Source organism: Pelophylax lessonae (assembly GCF_965119305.1).
Source record: "Pelophylax lessonae genome assembly, chromosome: 2".
Lineage (NCBI taxonomy): Eukaryota > Metazoa > Chordata > Amphibia > Anura > Ranidae > Pelophylax > Pelophylax lessonae.
Window position 1 is genome coordinate 667,047,670 of NC_138769.1, and position 19,332 is coordinate 667,067,001.

At 45.3% G+C, this 19,332-nt stretch overlaps 1 protein-coding gene across 9 annotated transcripts in view; it reads right to left on the reverse strand.

Annotated features, from left to right (window-relative positions):
• Positions 1 to 19,332, reverse strand: part of GRIA4 (glutamate ionotropic receptor AMPA type subunit 4) — a 526,033-nt gene that overhangs the window by 133,297 nt on the left and 373,404 nt on the right. For all 9 annotated transcript variants that reach the window (XR_014224898.1, XM_082244804.1, XM_082244803.1 and 6 more), the window contains exon 6: positions 3,518 to 3,676. Coding sequence is in view for 8 of the 9 variants with exons in the window: in XM_082244804.1 (XP_082100930.1) it covers positions 3,518 to 3,676 (159 nt within the window). In the remaining variant the exon portion in view is untranslated. The remainder of the gene's footprint in view (positions 1 to 3,517; positions 3,677 to 19,332) is intronic.

Consider the following 19,332-nt stretch of genomic DNA (forward strand, 5'->3'; position numbering starts at 1 on the left):
ATCCATATGTGTACGGTTTGTTCTAGTAGGATTTTATTCTATCCACTCTAATTTCACCAATTTCTTTATCTTGTTATACAGTACAATGCTCCCAGTACTTCTTATAGCTTTGAGGTCAAATGGTAAGTGAATATATGAACTAGACCATTAATGAGCTGGTCTGATAATACGGCAATGTGGCATTCTGCTTCAAAGTAAACCTGTTCCTGGTCAAGATGCACTTATTGTGTTTTTCAAATAAATAATCAATGTTTCGGTCAAGCTGTGTTTCTGACCTCTTAAACAAGTATCTTTTGAATTGGCAATGGTAGATGATCTGTTCCCTGGGGATTCTCCTTTACAGGATAGGAAGATAAAGGGAAAGGAACAAGAAAGTGTATACGAGGCATTTAAAAATGCTATAAATGCCATAACCTATATTACGTTTTCTGTAAAGAGGGAAAAGACAGGCAAATACATTTTACAGCTGGATCAAAATAAATATTTCAGATAGGATGTAAAAAGGGTGAAGCTGTGTATGAATTGTCATGGGTGCAGGAAATTAAAAAGGAAATTTGCTCAAGTAGGATTGGATGACTGAAGTGAACACAGCTTTATCTTATTTACTAAGCTCAGTGAGCATTTCCTTTGCAAAGTGAAAATCCTTTAGTCTTCTGGTAAATCAACCACTGAGTGTAAATACTGTAGTGATTGCTGACAGATTATGGGTTATTAATATTAGCATCATAGGGGCTGCTATATTTTAGGCATAGGCAACCTAAGGCACACGTGCAAGGGTGGGCATGCAATACCATTTTCAGAGGCACCCAGAAGTTCACCACATAGCTTGTGCTCAGATTTGGACTGGCTAGCCAGAGGGCCAGTGGATGCTTCAGTAGGCCCTTGGTCCAAATGTATGGCATATACCATAGCTGTCATAAAATGTAACCGGCACCTCATTGGACTGTCAATTACAAAGCCTGGCCTGCCACCCTCTGCCTGCCAACCTCCATGATGGCCCACCTGGCAATATTCAGGTGCTGCCCCTCCTCCTTTTACCAGCGTAGGCCTGCCTGTGGCTGTGGATGTCTTTATATGAAGAAGCCCATCCATCCATTCTATTCTATTCCTCATCCTAGAGGAACCATTAGCTTCAGCAGGTAAAAATGCATTTCTGATTGTGCAGAAATTGGAGCTGCACTGAGGTATTAGGGTGCAAAAATACGGCTGACCTGAGATCTGAAAGTGAATAAATTTGGCTGATCTGAGTTGTGAAGGGACTAGAATTCTGCTGATCTGAGTAGTGACGGTACTGGAACTCTGCTGATCTGAAGGTCTGCAGGTGTGTGAATTGGGTCTTATCAGAAATTGGGAATGATCTGAAGTGTGAAGGTGCTGGGATTGTAGCTGATCTGAGGTGTGAAGGTTCAGGATTTGGGCTGATCTAAGGTCTTATTGGGGCTGATCTGAGGTATGAATGTGCATGAACTGGGGCTAATCTTAGGTCTGAAGGTTCAAGAATTGGGTCTGATCTGAGATCTTATGGTTCGAGAATTTGGGTTAATCTGGGGGGGGGGGGGTCAAGGTGCAGAAATTTGGGCTGCTCTTGGGTCTGATGGTGCAGGAATTGGGGCTGATTTGAAGTAATGGTAAAAAAAAAAAATACTAGACTTATCTGGTGTCTACGCCACACTCTTGTTCACTAGCACACTCCAAATTACAAGCAGAGACCTGGAGCTGTCAGTGACAGCTTGGTCAGTGTACTTGGAGTGCGCAGTAAGCAAGCTCTCAGCACAGAACTGCAAAGTGGCATGGATGCATATGTGCAACAGCTGGGCATTAAGAGTTACCCACCCTGCTGCCGCATATACTGTATGTAACATGGCAGTATAAGGTCAAGTATCTTTTTTATATGAAATATTAATGTTTATCTGTATTTTTCATCCCAAATCATGGCAGTGTGACCAGGGGTGTGGTGGGCTGTTTCTCCTAGGTAAAAATAGTCCCTTACCCCTTGCTTTGGAAAAACTGATGTAAGTATAGATGTAGGTATTTTACCAATTCAAACAAAATATGAAAAAATATAGGCTTAGAAGAAAAGATAAGGCTTGAGCCTTTCTATAATCACTCTGTTATGTTCCTAATATAATTTAGCTGCTAAGGTCATTGTTCTGTTGGGATGTATTGCTGGTACCTGTCATCTAGACTCAGTGAGGGCAGCCATGTAGTGAACTGAGCAGATATCACATTACCCTTGCATGCTGTGTTCTTGTGCTTATGAGATTTATGGAATTGAATCAGCTGGGAAGCAGCCGCCTGCATCAGCAGTATTCCAGAACACCCACAAGCACTATATACGGCCTTGTTTAGGATCCGTTATGATATATAATATATGCCATTTCACACCCCATCAACTCTGCCTTTTTTATGTGTACTAAAATTGTACATAATGAATGATTCAAGAAAGATTTAACAGAGTACACATGACCATCTCTGAAGGTGTACTACTACTATTAAGTCACACACTGAGAATTAGGTTTTGAAAATAGGGTTTTACATAATATACTGTGTGGTCAGTAATTGCAAAACACCCACAAAGTTCACTATTTTGACAATGAGGATCCCTATTCATTAGTTTTAGCCTTCTGAGTTGAGCCTAATATGCCTTCTGCAAACTCATGCTATCTGCATGCAGTCCTGCAAAAAATGCAAAACTGGCTGTGCAAAAAAAAAAACCGTGAATGCATGAGTAACAAATGGAGCCACAAATAGTTGAAATTTGTGATGGTTCTGGGCAAGATTTGATTTCTATAGGCTGGGCATTCACAGAGTGAATTTTACTCAGTTTGGCCCTCCCGCTCAACATCGGTCACTTAAGAAATCAAAGGAGCCAGGAAAATAATTGTCAGCCAAACTGTGACGGCATCCAATCAGATGAAATAACTATTTGGATATTTTGACAGCTGGTGGCCCTTGTTGTCAGAATACAATAGGGAGGGAGATTTGTATATTTGTGCTGTTAAACACAGGCTGAAAAAAAAAAATTAAGATTATATGGGCAGCTATAAGGAGTAGCTTGATAAAAATTGCTCAGAAGGTTTGTTTTAAAATAATGTGATTTTCTGTTGCAAGCTTCACAAATAATTTCTGGGTTGAAATTCTTTCTTTTTTCTTAACTTTTTGGCAACTTCTTTCTCTCTTGGTCTTAGACACAGGAGGCAGCCAACAATGGATGGAGTTGAGAATTTCTAGCCTTCAGATTATCAGGATCAGCATTTGATATTCCCAGAGCAGCAGATAACTGGAAACCTGGCAATTTTAAGCAGTGGCTCGCCTGGGGCACAATAGCTACCTATGGAAGAAAAACAGAAGTGCTGGGCAGGTAGTTTGTGTTCTCTGTATGAATTTCAAAGCATGGTTCTCATTTGTGACTAGTATGTACCTTTAAGCTTCACCTGTGCATCCTAATTTGTCTCCTAGCCTATGTGACAGTCTTCATAAACAACCCCTGTGTGATGAACAAGACAGAACCAAATACCTTTGGAGGGCTTTCAGATCCTGGGTACTCCCGCTGGTCCAGTGTCTTCCACCTCTGCATTAATTCTGTCACTATTGGAGTATTAAAATCCACCAGCTGGAATCCTGTAACATTGGCTCCGCCATGCATAAATCTGTCAAGCGAAATGTCCTTGATTCCCTAAAAAGAAATATTCAGAGCTACATTAATTGTTTGTCCGCTTCCAGTGCCAATACCTTGTAGTGACAGGCAACTGCTAAAAGATTAGAAGGTACATGTCATCTGACAAGGAGTTAAGTGCTAGAAAGACAGTAAGCAGAAAGAACAGCAGCACATTTTATATTTTGTGGATTTGTGAAGTTTCTCATTTATTTTTAATGTACTGCAATGGCAGAAGTCTGACTGAATGCCACAGGACTGTGACATAAAATTTACAGAGCACTGGTATTAAATAAACTGGGTCTAATAAAAGCGGACCTTTACTGAAAAATAAGTTACACTTCTCATAATCTTCCTCTTTCAGCCTGTGCAGTTATTCTTGGTGGAGAGAACCTGTTTTGTGATGATGCCTGCTTCTACTTTCAAGATGGCAGCAAGATAGATTCAAGACCCTTAGAGACAAATTGGATGTGTGGAAGATGGTGCTGAACTTCATGGGCTGGTAGGTATCTGCTTCCTAAAAGTCAGCAGCTACAGTAATTGTAGTTGCCAACTTTTAATTTTCACATGCTCGGGTGAAGTTTCTCTTTAACTAAAGCAAATGAATAACAGCAGGGAAGTATGGTTCAGGTACACTTGCATTGTGGGCTTTCATGAGTGCAAGGATTCCCGCAAGCAATCCCTGCCACTATATTGCTGATTGTCCTCTGATGTTCAATGTATACAGTGTAGTCCTTGTTTGCTGTGTGAGTTAAACATTCAAACAATGCTGCGTTTGTGCCTTCTGATCTGACACTAAGTAATGAAATGCATATGTGCCAATAAAAGCAGCGGGTTTTAAAAACTTGTACATCATGCTATCAGAGCAAAATGGCATGTATAGATATTTAATATTGAGAATATCTGCATGTGCACATTTCAATGCTCATAGAATAGTGTGTCATATGTATTTTATCTTTTCACTTTACTCTAGTGATATCAATATTCACTTCATGCAGTTTTGTTTCTTCATTAGATGCAATCTAAAACAGCTAAGAGCAGTTAAGAATACCAAAATACAATCAAGAAAGATCACATTTTTATTCTAGGCATGCCACAGCTTACTGTAGTTGACCTATATTAAGATATCAGAGTATACACTATGGCAGTGGTCTCCAAACTGTGATCCGGGGGCCAGATGCGGCCCTTTGCTTGCTTTCATCTGGCCCTCAGGGCAGTATTTAATTCACTGATACCAACAATAGGGCATAGTTTTCCCCAATGGCACCAACGATGGGGCTCAAAGACACCAATGATGGAACACAATTCATCCTACTGACACTAATGATGGAGCACAATTAATTCCACAGATGCCAACTGCTCCCACTGAAACAAACGGATTGGAGCATTATTTTTTTTCCTCACTGACGCTGGGACCTTTTCTACTCCCACTTACCACATTCCGGCTCCCCTGAAGTCTAAAGGACAGTAAACTGGCCCTATGTGTATAAAGTTTGGAAACCCCTGCACTAGGGCAAACATTCAGAAGTATATAGTCATAATAAATTCAGTATATGTACGCTCTAGCCTGTGTGGGTAATCACAGGCACAGAAAAAAACCCATGTGCATAAAAACTGTAAAATGTATTTCTTGGAGTACATCACGGGACACAGAACAAGCTAAAAATCATGACTATGCACCACCTAGAGGTGTTTGGACACTGGCAAAAAAAGAAAGGCAGTCCTCCCCTTTATATCTCCTTCCATACAGGAAGTACCTCAGTTTTGTAGCAGGCATTGAACAGCTATAAAGAGGGGAGGGATCTCGGTGTCCCGTGATGTACTTAAAGAAACAGGTAAAGACAAAAATCCAATTTACTTTATTGTACATCATGGGACACAGAGCCAGCTATAAATCATGACTACCTGGGATGTCCCAAAGCAATGTCCATGAGGGGAGGAAGACACAGCCACCACCAAAAAGGCCAGAAAGAATCTATACAGTCTACTATCTAAATAGCGTACAAAAGCACTATGACCAAATATAGTATTTTCAGCAGCTCTTACATCCACCTGGTAAAAGGCCAAGCTGCAGCCTTACAGACCTGAGCCCCCGAAGCTTGATGACAACCAGTCCAGGAGGCACCAACACTCCTGGTAGAATGTACCATGACCAGAAATGTTGGAGTCTTTCTTTTCAAACCAAAGGTTTGAGAAGTAAGCTGATGAAACTAATAACAAATTATTGGCTTGGTAATGACCCCTACCTGGTCCTTAGGAAGGACAAAAAAAGTAAATCTGGCTCTGGCTTCCTGACAAACTCTGATAGATCTTGACAGCCCGAACCACCTCCAATGAGTAACGGACCTGGTTTCACATTGACTGAGGCCTGGGAAAAATAGAAGACAAAACAACAACGTGGTTCTGATGGAAAGGAGAACCACCTCCAGGAAGACCGCTGAGGTTAAACAACCCTTTTGACCCGCTGGAGCACCAGAAAATGAAATAAAGAGGCACCAATTCTGAGCTTCTTTTTGCCAAAGTAAAAGCACACAAACTGGAGTCCCATGGAAAAAGGTGTCATATGTGTGATCCAATGAACAAAAAATATACCCTAAGGAATAAGAAGTGATCAGTCGTATAAATAGGACTGCAAAGGCCAAAAAGAGCCCCTTGATCGTATTTGAAGTAAATGTAAAGGCAGAAGGTTTTTTTATCTTAATGCATTCTATGCATTAAGATAAAAATCCTTTTGTGTGCAGCAGCCCCCCTCATGCTTACCTGAGCCCCCTCTCTATCCAGCAATGTTGCAGGAGAAACTCGGTCATCCGGGACTCTCTCTCTTCTGATTGGCTGAGACACAGCAGCGGCACCATTGGCTCTTGCTGCTGTCAATCAAAGTCAGTTAGCCAATGCCGAGAAAGAGGGGGCAGGGCCAAACAGCGGCTTTGTGTCTAAATGGACACACAGAGCTGCACCTGGGCTTGGGTACCCCCTTAGCAAGCTGCTTGCTGTGGGGGCACTCAACAGGATAGAGGAGCCAGGAGCGCCAGCTAGGGACCCGAGAAGAGGAGGATCTGGGCTACTCTGTGCAAAACCACTGCACAGAACAGGTAGGTAATGGTATGACATATTTGTTATTTTTAAATAAAAAAAAACTAGACTTTGCAATCACTTTATGAACAGTTTTGTATCCAACTGGAGAAAATCAAAAGTCTGTCCCCAACAAATTTGTGAGGATTCGTTTTCTAGCTTCACACCGTTCAACATAGGAATTCCTAGACTTGTGGTAAATCTTCCCTGAAGCAGCCTTCCTAGCTCTAAAAAGCATGGGGCTGACCACATCAGGTACTCCCCCATCCCTCAACTCTCTTCCATATACACAGGGTCCAGCACTGCATGGTCGCATTACAGGCTGTCCCAGTGTTCAGACTTCTTCCATCACAGTGGGGTCTAGGTACCATCCCTTTCAATGCTATAGCTTAGGAACAGATCTGGATAACACCAGACTCTTGAACCCAATCTGGAATCATCTGAGCACATGGTAGCATTCGTGTAGAGATGACACTGGCGTAAAAACAGAGGAATTTCCTGTATGGGAAGTGTTATATAGGAGAGATCCTCTTTTTGCCAGTGGCCATCTGTAGGTGGCGCATAACCCAGGTAGTTATAATTTATAGCAGGCTGTATGTCCCATGATGTACGATAAAGAGATCTACCTAGCACTTCCTCTAATGGCTGCAGAAAAATATGAAACATACTCCTTTGGTCTGTTTTCCCTGAAAATGTCTTCAATCGTAGGTCAAATTTCAATGGAAGGCTTCCCCTCTATTGTTGTTCTAGGGGCAAATAAAAATGCTATATTTTCTCTCACTTTCTTTCTTGGTGAATTTGGGCACCAGTACAGTAGAAAGGACAACATAAACCATTGGCACTGCCCCATTAAAACTGGCTGAGGTACTAGTGCATCAAATAGACAATGAATCTCAATGCATGTTCCTGTGGAATAGGACATGTGCATCAGAAAGAAAATATTGGAAACTTGTTGAAAGAATTTCTCCATCTGCATGCATCATAATTGAAAAGATTGCATGTACTTTATGTGCACAGAATAAATGCATTAGTGGTCCAAGAAGTAGGTGGTGCAGGACACAGTTTTATATATAGCAATGACGTATAACAATGTATAATAATGTATCTTGCATTTAATACATTTTGCAAACATTCAGCACTTTCTTTTAGTTTTAGACCTCAGAAGCTTGATGCATGACTACTCATCTTTATAGACACCTGAGGTGCGGGAATGCGGCACCTGTAGCCCATTTCCTGCACACGCCTGTACACGGTGGCTCTAGATGTTTCTACTCCAGACTCAGTCCACTGCTTCCGCAGGTCCCCCAAGGTCTGGAATCGGTCCTTCTCCACAATCTTCCTCAGGGTCCGCTCACCTCTTCTCGTTGTGCAGCGTTTTCTGCCACACTTTTTCCTTCCCACAGACTTCCCACTGAGGTGCCTTGATACAGCACTCTGGGAACAGCCTATTCGTTCAGAAATTTCTTTCTGTGTCTTACCCTCTTGCTTGAGGGTGTCAATGATGGCCTTCTGTACAGCAGTCAGGTCGGCAGTCTTACCCATGATTGCGGTTTTGAGTAATGAACCAGGCTGGGAGTTTTTAAAAGCCTCAGGAATCTTTTGCAGGTGTTTAGAGTTAATTAGTTGATTCAGATGATCAGGTTAATAGCTCGTTTAGAGAACCTTTTCATGATATGCTAATTTTTTGAGATAGGAATTTTGGTTTTTCATGAGCTGTATGCCAAAATCATCAATATTAAAACAATAAAAGGCTTGCACTACTTCAGTTGTGTGTAATGAATCTAAAATATATGAAAGTCTAATGTTTATCAGTACATTAGAGAAAATAATGAACTTTATCACAATATGCTAATTTTTTGAGAGGGACCTGTATATATATATTTACTTATATATATATACCTGAATAGTAGCAGATCAAATTACTCAATCTATTCACAACATAGTAGTTTACTACTGTGCAGAAAACTTCTCAACCTAGTGCCCCAACAAATTGCTGTAAGTAGTACACATGAAACACATTTCTTAGGTTTTTGTTTGATGGCATGATTAATATTGGTCATAGGACTCCTGAATTTTTGGCAAACCCCAGTGGAAAGACTTCCTGTATTGTGAACTGCCCTTGCAGCATAAGTATACAAATTCTGAAAGTCCCCAGAATAGGAATACTCAGTTATGTAAACTATCCTTCTGTGAGAGAACTTGATCATGGCATTTGGTATTCTCTGTTCAAATTAACTTTGGAACTTTGGCAGTAGGGTTCCTAAATTAGTGTAGTAAAACCCAGTCTGTTTGCAGACCCCTGTAGGGGTCGCTCAGTTTATTGCCAAAGCCCAGCAGGGCACCCAGCTTGTTGCCAACTCAAATATCAAAGTCTGGCATCAGAATCAGTTAGTGCCTTTGGAAAAAAAAAGCAGCTGTTGCAAGAGGACAAATTTATTCTAAAATGGCTAAAAACTCCAGCCAGGTACATCAATCTGCTGTTTTTCTAATTTACTGTAACTTGTATGTGCAGCCCAATTTTCTTTTTAATCTAACAGGTTTTAATCCTACTCAAAATCCCAATCACCACCCCCCAAAAAAAACAACTAAACTAAATACATGTATACTGTACATACAATTACATACATCAAAAATTGGGGTATGGCATCTACACAATGCAGTTCACAAAATAAATAAATCTGGAAAAAATTTTTTACAATAAAAGAATGTAGAACAAAAGATCCCTATTAGGCGAGATATTCCCAGAAAAGGCAATCCAAATCACAAAAACAAATAATGCAAAAACTTTATCCCTTAAATTAGTAAATTTCATCACAATGTAACAAATATTAAAAAAAACTCATAGCACACATTTAACAATTTCACCTCCCTATAGCAGTTTAACTGCTACAGGGCGGATGCTGTGTGCTGGATCATTGTCAAGGTTTTCCCTTACCTTCCTGTTGGCAGCCATCTTGGACATGTGCAGACTGCTGCCTCTTATAAACTCTGATTGCATCATCACTTACGTAGTTACTTGGTTGTTGAGGTTGAATAAAGACAATAGTCCATCCAGTTCAACCTGTGTAGGTGTGTGTGGCCGTAATCATCTCTCATACCCACTTGTCTGCTGCTTGGGTGTCACACAGTGATGATGTTGCACACCTGACTATATCAATCACCTGATGGGTTGCAGTCCTTGCCCTTGCATTTGTGCTCCAAGGTGCATCACTGTTACCAGTCTTCTGTTGTTCGTGTTCCTCCATGTCTGGCCAGGCTTTGCTGACGACTCCCCTGGCTCTTGACTCCACATAGGCAGACTACCTGCTTCTAGACTTGACCCCGGCTTGGATGACTACCCGCTTCTGGACTCGACCCCAGCTTGGATGACTGCCTGCTTATGAACTGGACCCTGACTGTTTCTGATCTTGCTCCTTTCTCTTGCTGTGCGTTTATTGTTGTTTGCTCCAATGAACTGCCTTATTTTACCTGCATCTCCATGGGGTCTGGTTTCCTGGCACCCTGACAGTATGCAAGGGCCATGAATCCTGACGATGCAGGTACTCACACGCATCCCATGCTGGTTACCAGGCTCATTTAACAAGATAACCTTTTGGGCCAGTTCGCTCAGGCGTTGCAGACGTTGCACAGCACACCTTGCTCCTGGTGCTGCTAGGCTGGTGGCTCCTCCTGTTGTTGCTACTGCTCCTGTTACCACTCCTGCTTCTGCAGTTGAGGCTGAAGTTACTGTTACCAGAGGAATGACTGGTTCAGCCCCCTTCCTCAGCGCTATGGGGGTGAACCAAGTCAGTGTTGTGGCTTTCTAAACCAAGTGGGCATTTATTATAAGATGGTTCCTCAGGCGTTTTCTTCTGATAGGTCCAAGGTGGGCTTCCTAATCTCGTTGCTCTCGGACAAGGCTCTGGTGGCTGTCTTCTCTCAAGATGCATTAAAAGGATGAGATTGTGGTTAAGAATCTCCCTAACGAGCTCGAGGCTCTTATTTCCTTCCTGATATTGATCAATACCAGGCTCGGGGAAAGACCACCATTTAAGGAGCACCTGCGGAGGCCTCCTACCAGATTGGCTCCTATGTTTTCTTTCCCACCCATTCCTCCCTCACCTCCCACGCCTCCTGTGGCTGGTGCATCTGGCTGTGAACCCATGCAGCTGGGGTTCACTCGCCTTTCCGAGGCTGAGTGGGCCCTTAGGAGGAGGGAGGGCCGTGCCTGTATTGCGTTCTTGGTGGGCATTTCCTGAAATCTTGACTGACCAGTCAAGGAAACGCTCGCACCTAAGATCCTGTCGGGGGCAGATCTTAGGTGGAATTTCCTCATCCCTGGTTTCCCATGAAAAAGAACTGCTAATCACAGTTGTCCTCTCCTGGGCAGTGGGTTCGGTGGATACTCAGGCGCTGGAGATCATTTTATTGACAGTACGTTTGCTGCGGCAAATTCCATACCCTTGCAGCCTCATGTTTCTCTACTGGTTATTGAGGTGATTAATGGCAGACCCCTGCAACCGGCACAGGTTACCCACGAGACTGTTCCGGTTGATATGGCTATAGGGGCTGTTCACTGGGAGTCAACCTGTTTCCAGGTTATTTCGTCCCTGCACTACTCTGCTGTTTTGGGGTACCCTTGGCTTCAGAAACCCAATCCAAACTTTGATTGGCAGTCCGTCGAGATCCTCTCTTGGTCTCCACAGTGTGGCACTGTTTGTATCTGTGGGCCTATTAAGGTACATTGTACCTCCTAGGATTCAGTGTTGCCTACTGAATATCGTGAGTATCAGGATATATTTGACAAGGTGCGCGCGCTGGTACTCTTCCTCCTCATCATCCGTACGATTGTGCTATAGACTTGCAACCTGGTGCTATTTCCCCTCGTGGCAGGGTTTATCCTCTTATGGTTGCTGAGTATAAGGCCATGGAGGAGCACGTTGCAGATGCACTTGTCCGGGGGCACATTCGCAAGTCCTCTACTCCAGCGGTGCCGGTTTTTCCTTCGTAAAGGGGCCTCAGCCTGGGTGGGATACAGTGTAATCGCGTCACTTCCGTGATTGTTGGTTGAGGACCGTGAATCGCACGGATCCGGAAATCCACATTGTATGGTGGACCGCATACAGGATTTCTAAACTGTGAGTGGATAATTTATGTTTTAAATACATTTTTTTTTTCTTCAAAACTGGCACCCCATTTTGTTGGCCTTTTTGCATCCTCCGTAAGGTGAACTCGATGGCCTATGCTCTTGGTCTTCCCCCTGGCATGGGTATCTCCAATGTCTTTCATGTGTCACTTTTGAAACCACTGGCTTGCAATCGCTATACTTCATCACTTCCACATTCTCGTTCCATTCCTGTGGGCAATAATGAGGAGTATGAGGTTAGCAACATCTTGGATTCTCATTTGTTCCAAGGTCTAGTTCAATACCTAGAGCACTGGAAGGGTTATCGTCCTGAGGAGCGCTCCCGGGTTCCCTCTGTTGATGCACATGCTCCCGCCCTTCTCGCTTTCCTCAGAAACCATTTTTTTTTTGCTTCGTGGAGGAGAGGCTGTTAAGGGGAGAGTACTGTTAAGGTTTTACCTTGCCCTCCTGTTGGCAGCCATCCTGGACATGTGCAGACTGCTGCCTCTTATAAACTTTGATTGCATCATCACTTGTCTGCTGCTTGGGTGTCGCACAGTGATGATGCTGCACACCTGACTATATCAATCACCTAATGGGTTACAGGCTTGTCCTTGTGTTTGTGCTCCAAGGTGCATTACAGCTAGCACTCTTCTGTTCTCTGTGTTCCTCTATGTCTGAGCAGGCTTGGCTGATGACTCTCCTGGCTCTTGACCCCGCACCAGCAGACGACCAGGCATCGACAGACTACCAGCCTCTGGACTTGGCCCCAGCTTGGATGACAAACTGCTTCTTGACTTGACCCCAGCTTGGATAACCACCCACTTCTGGACTTGGCCCCGGCTGTTCCTGATCTCGTTCCTTTCTCTTGCTGTGCGTTTATTGTTGTTTGATCCAATAAACTGCTCTATTTTACCTGCATCACTGTGTGGTCTGGTTACCTGGCACACTGACAATCGCATATATATACGCGCACTTCCGGGATCGGGTGCGAATGCGCGCCACTGGTGCCTTGCTCCCACTGTGATTATGCTTATGATCAGCGGGTACCACAGACTCGATGTCCGCCGGCACCCGCTGATTGTTGTTTACATAGGCAGACTGTGGTTCTGTTTCTGTAACAAAGGCAGATTGCCGTTCTGTGACAAGAATCCATGTCTTCCCCTAGTAAAAGCACCTTCAACACAGTACAAAAACAGTTCAAAAACACAGGCCAGGCACACAGTTAACCCCTTGATGGCCCCTGATGTTAACCCCTTCCCAGAAAGTGTCATTAGTACAGTGAAAGTGCATATTTTTATTTAAAATTTTTCCATACAACACATGAAATATAACAACATTCGTAGCAAAAATATACTAATACTCTAAGCAATAGGGTACCTTCTGCAGATAAAGGCTGCAGGCGAAGAGGATGGGGGGTGGGAAAAGGGGAAAGGGGGGGAAGCGCCTCAGTGGTTCATGAGGCTGGAAGGTGAACGTGAGATCCGGGGTGGTGACTTAGGCGAGACTCGAAAGTGGAACCTAAAATGAGCCATAGTCGGGTCAGTCTGAGGAAAAGTATATGTGACGTAACTGTCCCATTTCTCAGAGAATGATTCACGTGAAGAGGGGGTTGAGAAGTCCGTATTGGTGCTGTCTATGGTGAGATGTGTGGAGAGCTCTGATCTAACCCGAGTGAGTGATGGGGGAGATGTGGAAATCCAATTACTAAGGATAGTCCTCCTGGCGATAAGTAGGCAAGAAAGGATCCACATCCGGTGTGGCTTCGTAGGTGTGCTAGACCATTTTTGGAGGCGTTTGTCCCAATAGCCGAACAGGAGTAACATAGGGTCCTTGGGTAGGTTGATCTCGGTCACGTCCCTTATGAAGGAAAGGATTTGATCCCAGAAGATGGTTATACCGGGACAGGACCAAAACTTGTGGTGTAGTGAGGGCCTTTCTGCTGCACAAAGAGGGCATTTGTGAGCATCGGGGATAGTTTTATCCGAGAGAAAAGGCACATGCGCACGGTGGAAGATCTTCAGTTGGGTCTCTTTCCATATTGAGTTGGGTGTGAGAGCAAGGGTGGCTTTGAGACCTTTGATCATGTTGGGTAAGGTATCATCGCCTGGAAAGTCCTTAAGCCAGTTGGAGGCAGTTGAGGTGGACAGTGCCAGTGGGCATTGCTTCAAAAGGGGCTTGTAGATCGAGGAAATCGTAAAGGTGTTAGAGTCCAGCAGGGAGTCAATTAAGGACGTTTTAAAGCGGGTCTCTGGTTTCCCAGTTGTTGAAGAGAGGTAATGGAGGCATTGCGCCCAGTAGAAAGTGTCCTTGTCCTGTAGATCGAATTTGTCCTTAATGGCATGGAAGGGAAGGGGGGTACCAGAACTGATATCACATAGTTGTCCAAAGGTCAATAAACCTTTCTCCTCCCATTGGTGAAACACGGATTGGGTTAAGCCTGGAGTAAAGGTAGGATTACCCCGGATCGGAAGGAATTTGGAAAAATGTATTGGCAATTTCAAGAGTTTACGTATCTCCCTCCATGCTATGGCAGTGTCTCTTAGTAGTAGGTTGTGGCAGAGTTCTGGGCATAGTGTCGCCCATTTAGTATGCAAAAGAGCAGTTAGGGAGAGAGGACTGGCCCTCTGAGACTCCAGCTCAAAGTTGGAGTATTGTGAGGTCTGAGATACCCAGTCCAAGGCAGCCCTGAGCAAGCAAGACAGGTTATACATTCTCAGATTAGGCAGGTTGATACCCGCGTCGCTTCTGGAGAGTTGCAGTTTTTTATACGAAATTCTTGGTCTCTTTCCCCGCCACAGAAAACGGGAGAAAGCTTTCTGCAGGATTTGCCCATCCTTATGTCTGATTAGTAAAGGAAGGGTTTGCAGGAGATAGAGGAGGCGGGCAAAGCTAACCATCTTAATGAGGTGGCATCTCCCCAAAAGCGACAGCGGCAGTTCCATCCAATTGTCCAGTTCCTTCATTATCTTGGAGAATAGGGGGGGGGGGGGTTGTTTAGGGTGTAAATTGATGCCGGGGTGCGTCCTATTTTAATCCCTAGATAGGTGATGTGTTGAGATGCAATCATGAACGGGGATTCCCTTTCCCATGAGCGGGGGGGACCTGTTCCCAATGGGAGTATTTCACTTTTGGAATAATTTATCTTGAGACCCGAGCACTGTTTGAATCTGTCAAATGCAGAGACTATCTCTGGGACATCGGCTGAGGGGTTAGAGGTAAATAGTAAAACATCGTCCGCGAAGAGGGAGAGGCGCAGCTCCTGGGAGCCTATTTGTATCCCATGTAGAGGGGCTTTGGTTAGTAGATACCGGGAGAGGGGTTCGAGCGCAAGATTGAATAACAGCGGCGATAGGGGGCAGCCTTGTCTGGTGCCTTTGTATAGTCTAAAATCGTCCGTGAGGGCACCCCCTACACACAATCTGGCTGAAGGTGTGAGATACATCGAGGTAATAAGGTTGACGAAGGGTCCACTAAAGCCCATGCTGTCCAAGACACGACTCAGCCACAGGAAGTTGACGTTGTCGAATGCCTTTTCGGCGTCAGGAGTTACAATAGCCATGTCTCGGTCCGGATGTACACGAGCTTGGTCTAGAGCAACCAGGACCTTCCTTATGTTAACAGTAGCCGAACGACCCTTGGTGAACCCTGATTGCGCAGGATGTATCAGATGGGGCATAATGTTGGCTAGACGGGAGGCAACAATTTTCGATAGGATCTTGACATCAAGGTTTAACAAGGATATGGGCCGGTATGAGCCCGGCTCCAGTGGATCTTTCCCTTTTTTGGAGAGAAGCTTGATGATGGCTTGGTTACCCGTCTGAAGATAGGGTCCGCCGTTCCAGATAGAGGAGTATACATCCACTAGAGTCGAAACCATACTGAGGGAGGCTGTCTTATAAAATTCCCCAGATAGACCATCGGGGCCCGGTGACTTGTTGGCCGCAAGATGTTTTATCGTTGACGCAATCTCGTCCGCCGTGATCGGGGCATTCAATGAATCTAAGTGATCTTTAGAGATTTTGGGGAGTTCAGTCCCAGATAGGAAATAGTCAGCCACGGAGCTGTCCATGTCCTCGGGGGCATACAGCGAGGCGTAAAAATCACGCATGATCCCTTGCACCCCTTGTGGGGTAGAGTCCACCGCTCCTGATTTGTTCCGTAACGAGCCAATGTGTGTGGTGGACATCGGGCCCTTGCACAACCTGGCTAGCAGTTTCCCGGCCTTGTTACCGAAGCGGTGCAGTGTTGCCGCGAGGTGCGATTTGTGGATCATTTCTACCCTGTCGGCCCAAGTGTCAAAGTTCTGTTTAGCCTCAAGCCATGTAGTGCGCGCCGTGGGAGTATCGGCCTGTACTAGTGCCCGCTGGGCAATCGTCAACCGTTCGCTGGCCGTTTTGTATCCGCTATTTGTGTGCCGCTTAAAAGCCGCCGCATAAGAAATGATACGGCCTCTCAAGAAGGCCTTCCCCGCCTCCCAAAAGAGGAGAGGGGAGCTGCTGTGTTGCATATTCATCGCCGAGTATTCTTCCCACGCACGATGTAGGTATGAGGTAAAATCTGAGTTGTTTTTAAGGTAGGAGGGGAATCTCCAGATTAGAGGGGTTGGGGGGGATTCCGCTAGTGTTAGGGATACTGAAACTGGCAGTGATCTGAGATCGCTATGTCATGTATGGTGGCGTCGCGCAGGAGAGGGAGGAGGGAGTCAGTACAAAACAGGTAATCGATTCTAGTAAATAGTTTATGGGGGTGGGAGTAGGAGTATTCCCGATCCGTGGGGTGCGAATGCCGCCAAACGTCAGTCAGGGAGAGTGATTCAATTACCAACGCCAGTGGAGTGGGGCCAGCTCGTAAGGTGTCATGCGATCCCTGCCGGGGTGAGGATTTGTCCAGAACAGGGTTCATTACCGCGTTGAAATAACTGCCCGCAATACGGGGGACATCGGGAAGGGAGAGAAGCCGAGCCGCAATTGCGGCATGGAAGGAGCGATCCAGGACATTAGGGGCGTATATGTTGGAAATTACTAGCTCAGTGTTACAAAGCCGTATATGTGCAGATACATATCGCCCCTCGCTATCCGCGTCCGTGGAAAGGATTTCAACCGGGAGGTGTTTATGGAACAATATCAGCACTCCAGCTTTGCGGCCGGAGGCGGGCGACCCTACGACCTTGCCCACCCAGAGTTTCTCCATGCGCTTCATATCTTCCGCAAGCAGATGCGATTCCTGGATGAGAGCAATGTCTGCCTTAAGCCGTTTAAGGTGGCGCAAGACTTTCATCCTCTTAACCGGGGATCGAAGGCCCTTAACATTCCAAGTCACTATAGGCATGGGACGGGAAAAAAAGAATTTATACCAGAAGCAATCCAACATGGCCTAGCCCTACCCTGGGACAGCGCAATGGGGTAAACCAAGATGATATGGCTGACCCGTGGAAGCTCTCGTAACCGTGAGCTCGCAAACTGAGGACAAAAGCACACCTTCATAGGAGGAAGGGGTGAGGGCGGGATGGGTGGGAAAATAGGATGGAACCGTGAATAAACACACAATGTAATATAGCAGATCAATAGTACAAACATTAAGAACCTCTCTTTTTTCCGCATGTGTACAACACGGAGCCCAGCCCACCAAGAGTGCCCCCTGAGTCGAGCAATGGTGTTGAGACCCACTGAACGGCCCGAGCGGACACTATAGCCCGGGTTCCCAGCCAATCTTGGCATGCTGGGCAGCGGAGGTGTACAGAGCAGAAGTAGAGCGGAAGCACATAATGTTAAAATAAATAGTGCACTGAGCTATAGACCTAGGCAATGGTACAAACAAAGTGGTATGCCAATGAAAACAAAACAGCATAAAGAGCAAACCTGAGAGAATGGCAGGGGCGCCACGAATCCTCTAGGCCCAGGGCCTAGTGGGAACAGTCCCAGGCGTCGACCTAGTAGTGCAAATCACAGATAACCGCAAGGGGTCTTGTCAGCGAGGGACGTTCGGGCGACCAGAGCTGACCACATCGGCATATCTTTGCCATTTGGGAGATTCCTTTCTGGGGCTCCTTTGGTCTAACGGTCTGGAAAAGTGAAGGACTTTAGCAGATGAAGATGAAGAGGGGCCCTGATCCCCCAGGCGGAGTGAGCGAACAAAAGCTTCTGCTTCCTCTGGATCCTGAAACGCCATTTGGTCGCCGTTAGGAGCACGAAGGCGCAAAGTCGCCGGATAGGCCAAGGTGAATTTCAGGTGTTCCTGATGTAGTTTCGTACATACGGTCTGAAAGGCTTTGCGTCTTTTTGCAACATCAACAGAATAGTCCGCAAAAATCAGAATCTTCATGCCCTCAATTTGGAAATTGGAAATTTGCCGAAACTTTTGTAAGATAGCAGACTTGTCCGCGTAATTCAAATATTTTGCGATTATCGGGCATGGAGTCTTACTATCTTCGGAGTACAGCCCCATCCTGTGGGCCCGTTCAACCACACATGTGCCATGTAGCCCCAAAGCAGCGGGGATTTTTTTTGCGCAAAGTTCTGGTATAGCAGAGGGGGCAATGTTCTCTGGAATCTCAATAAATCGCAGATTGCTCCGACGCGATCTGTTTTCCAGATCCTGCTTTTTATCCATTATGATGAGATTAAGCTTGTCCTGAGACTGTTCTGATCCCTGCATCTGATATAGCTCATCCTCGACATTGGATAAGCGGAATTCAGCCTCATTGAGCCTCTTAGATTGTGACTTCAGCTCCTTCTTTATGCTGGCCATGCCAGCAGCCACCGCTTTCTCCACTGAGGCCGAGATGGTAGGGGTTAACAGCGCCGCTACTGCTTGAGCGATCTGCTCGGTGGAGGTACCTTGCAAGGTGGGGGAGAGAGCCAGTGTAGGGGGCTGCTGTGTTGTCCCCGGCTGTTGCTGAGAGGTGTCCATGGCTGTAAGCTCCGCAGCCGCACCGGAGCAGGCCGAGACCGGGGCCTCGATTTGTGGAGGGGCCGGCAGAGGTCGGGCAAGGCCTTCTCAAGAAACCGCTCCATCTGGCCGGATTTGAGGCACTGCCGCCGGGACCCTGGGTATCGATGGACCTCCGGTGGGGGAGTAGGAGCAGATCCTGAGCTGTGGGCAGGCTTTTTAAGCTGATTTCGGGGGACACGCCGCGGGAGCTGGAGAACGCTCACCTACTCCATGCGGCGCCAGAACCGGAAGTGCAAGTGCATATTTTTAGCAATGATTGTTGTATTAGTGTCACTGGTTCGCAAAAAAGTGTCAGTGTCGATTTGTCCGCTGCAATATTGCAGCTCGCTAGAAGTCGCTGATCGCCGCCATTACTAGTATAAGAAAATAAATAAATAAAAATTCCATAAATATTTCCCATAGTTTTTAGACGCTATAACTTTTGCCCAATCCAATCAATATACGCTTACCCGGATTTTTACACCAAAACGTAGCAGAAAACATATTGGCCAAAATTGATAAAGAAATTTGATATTTAACATTTTTTTATTGGTATGTTTTAGAAAGT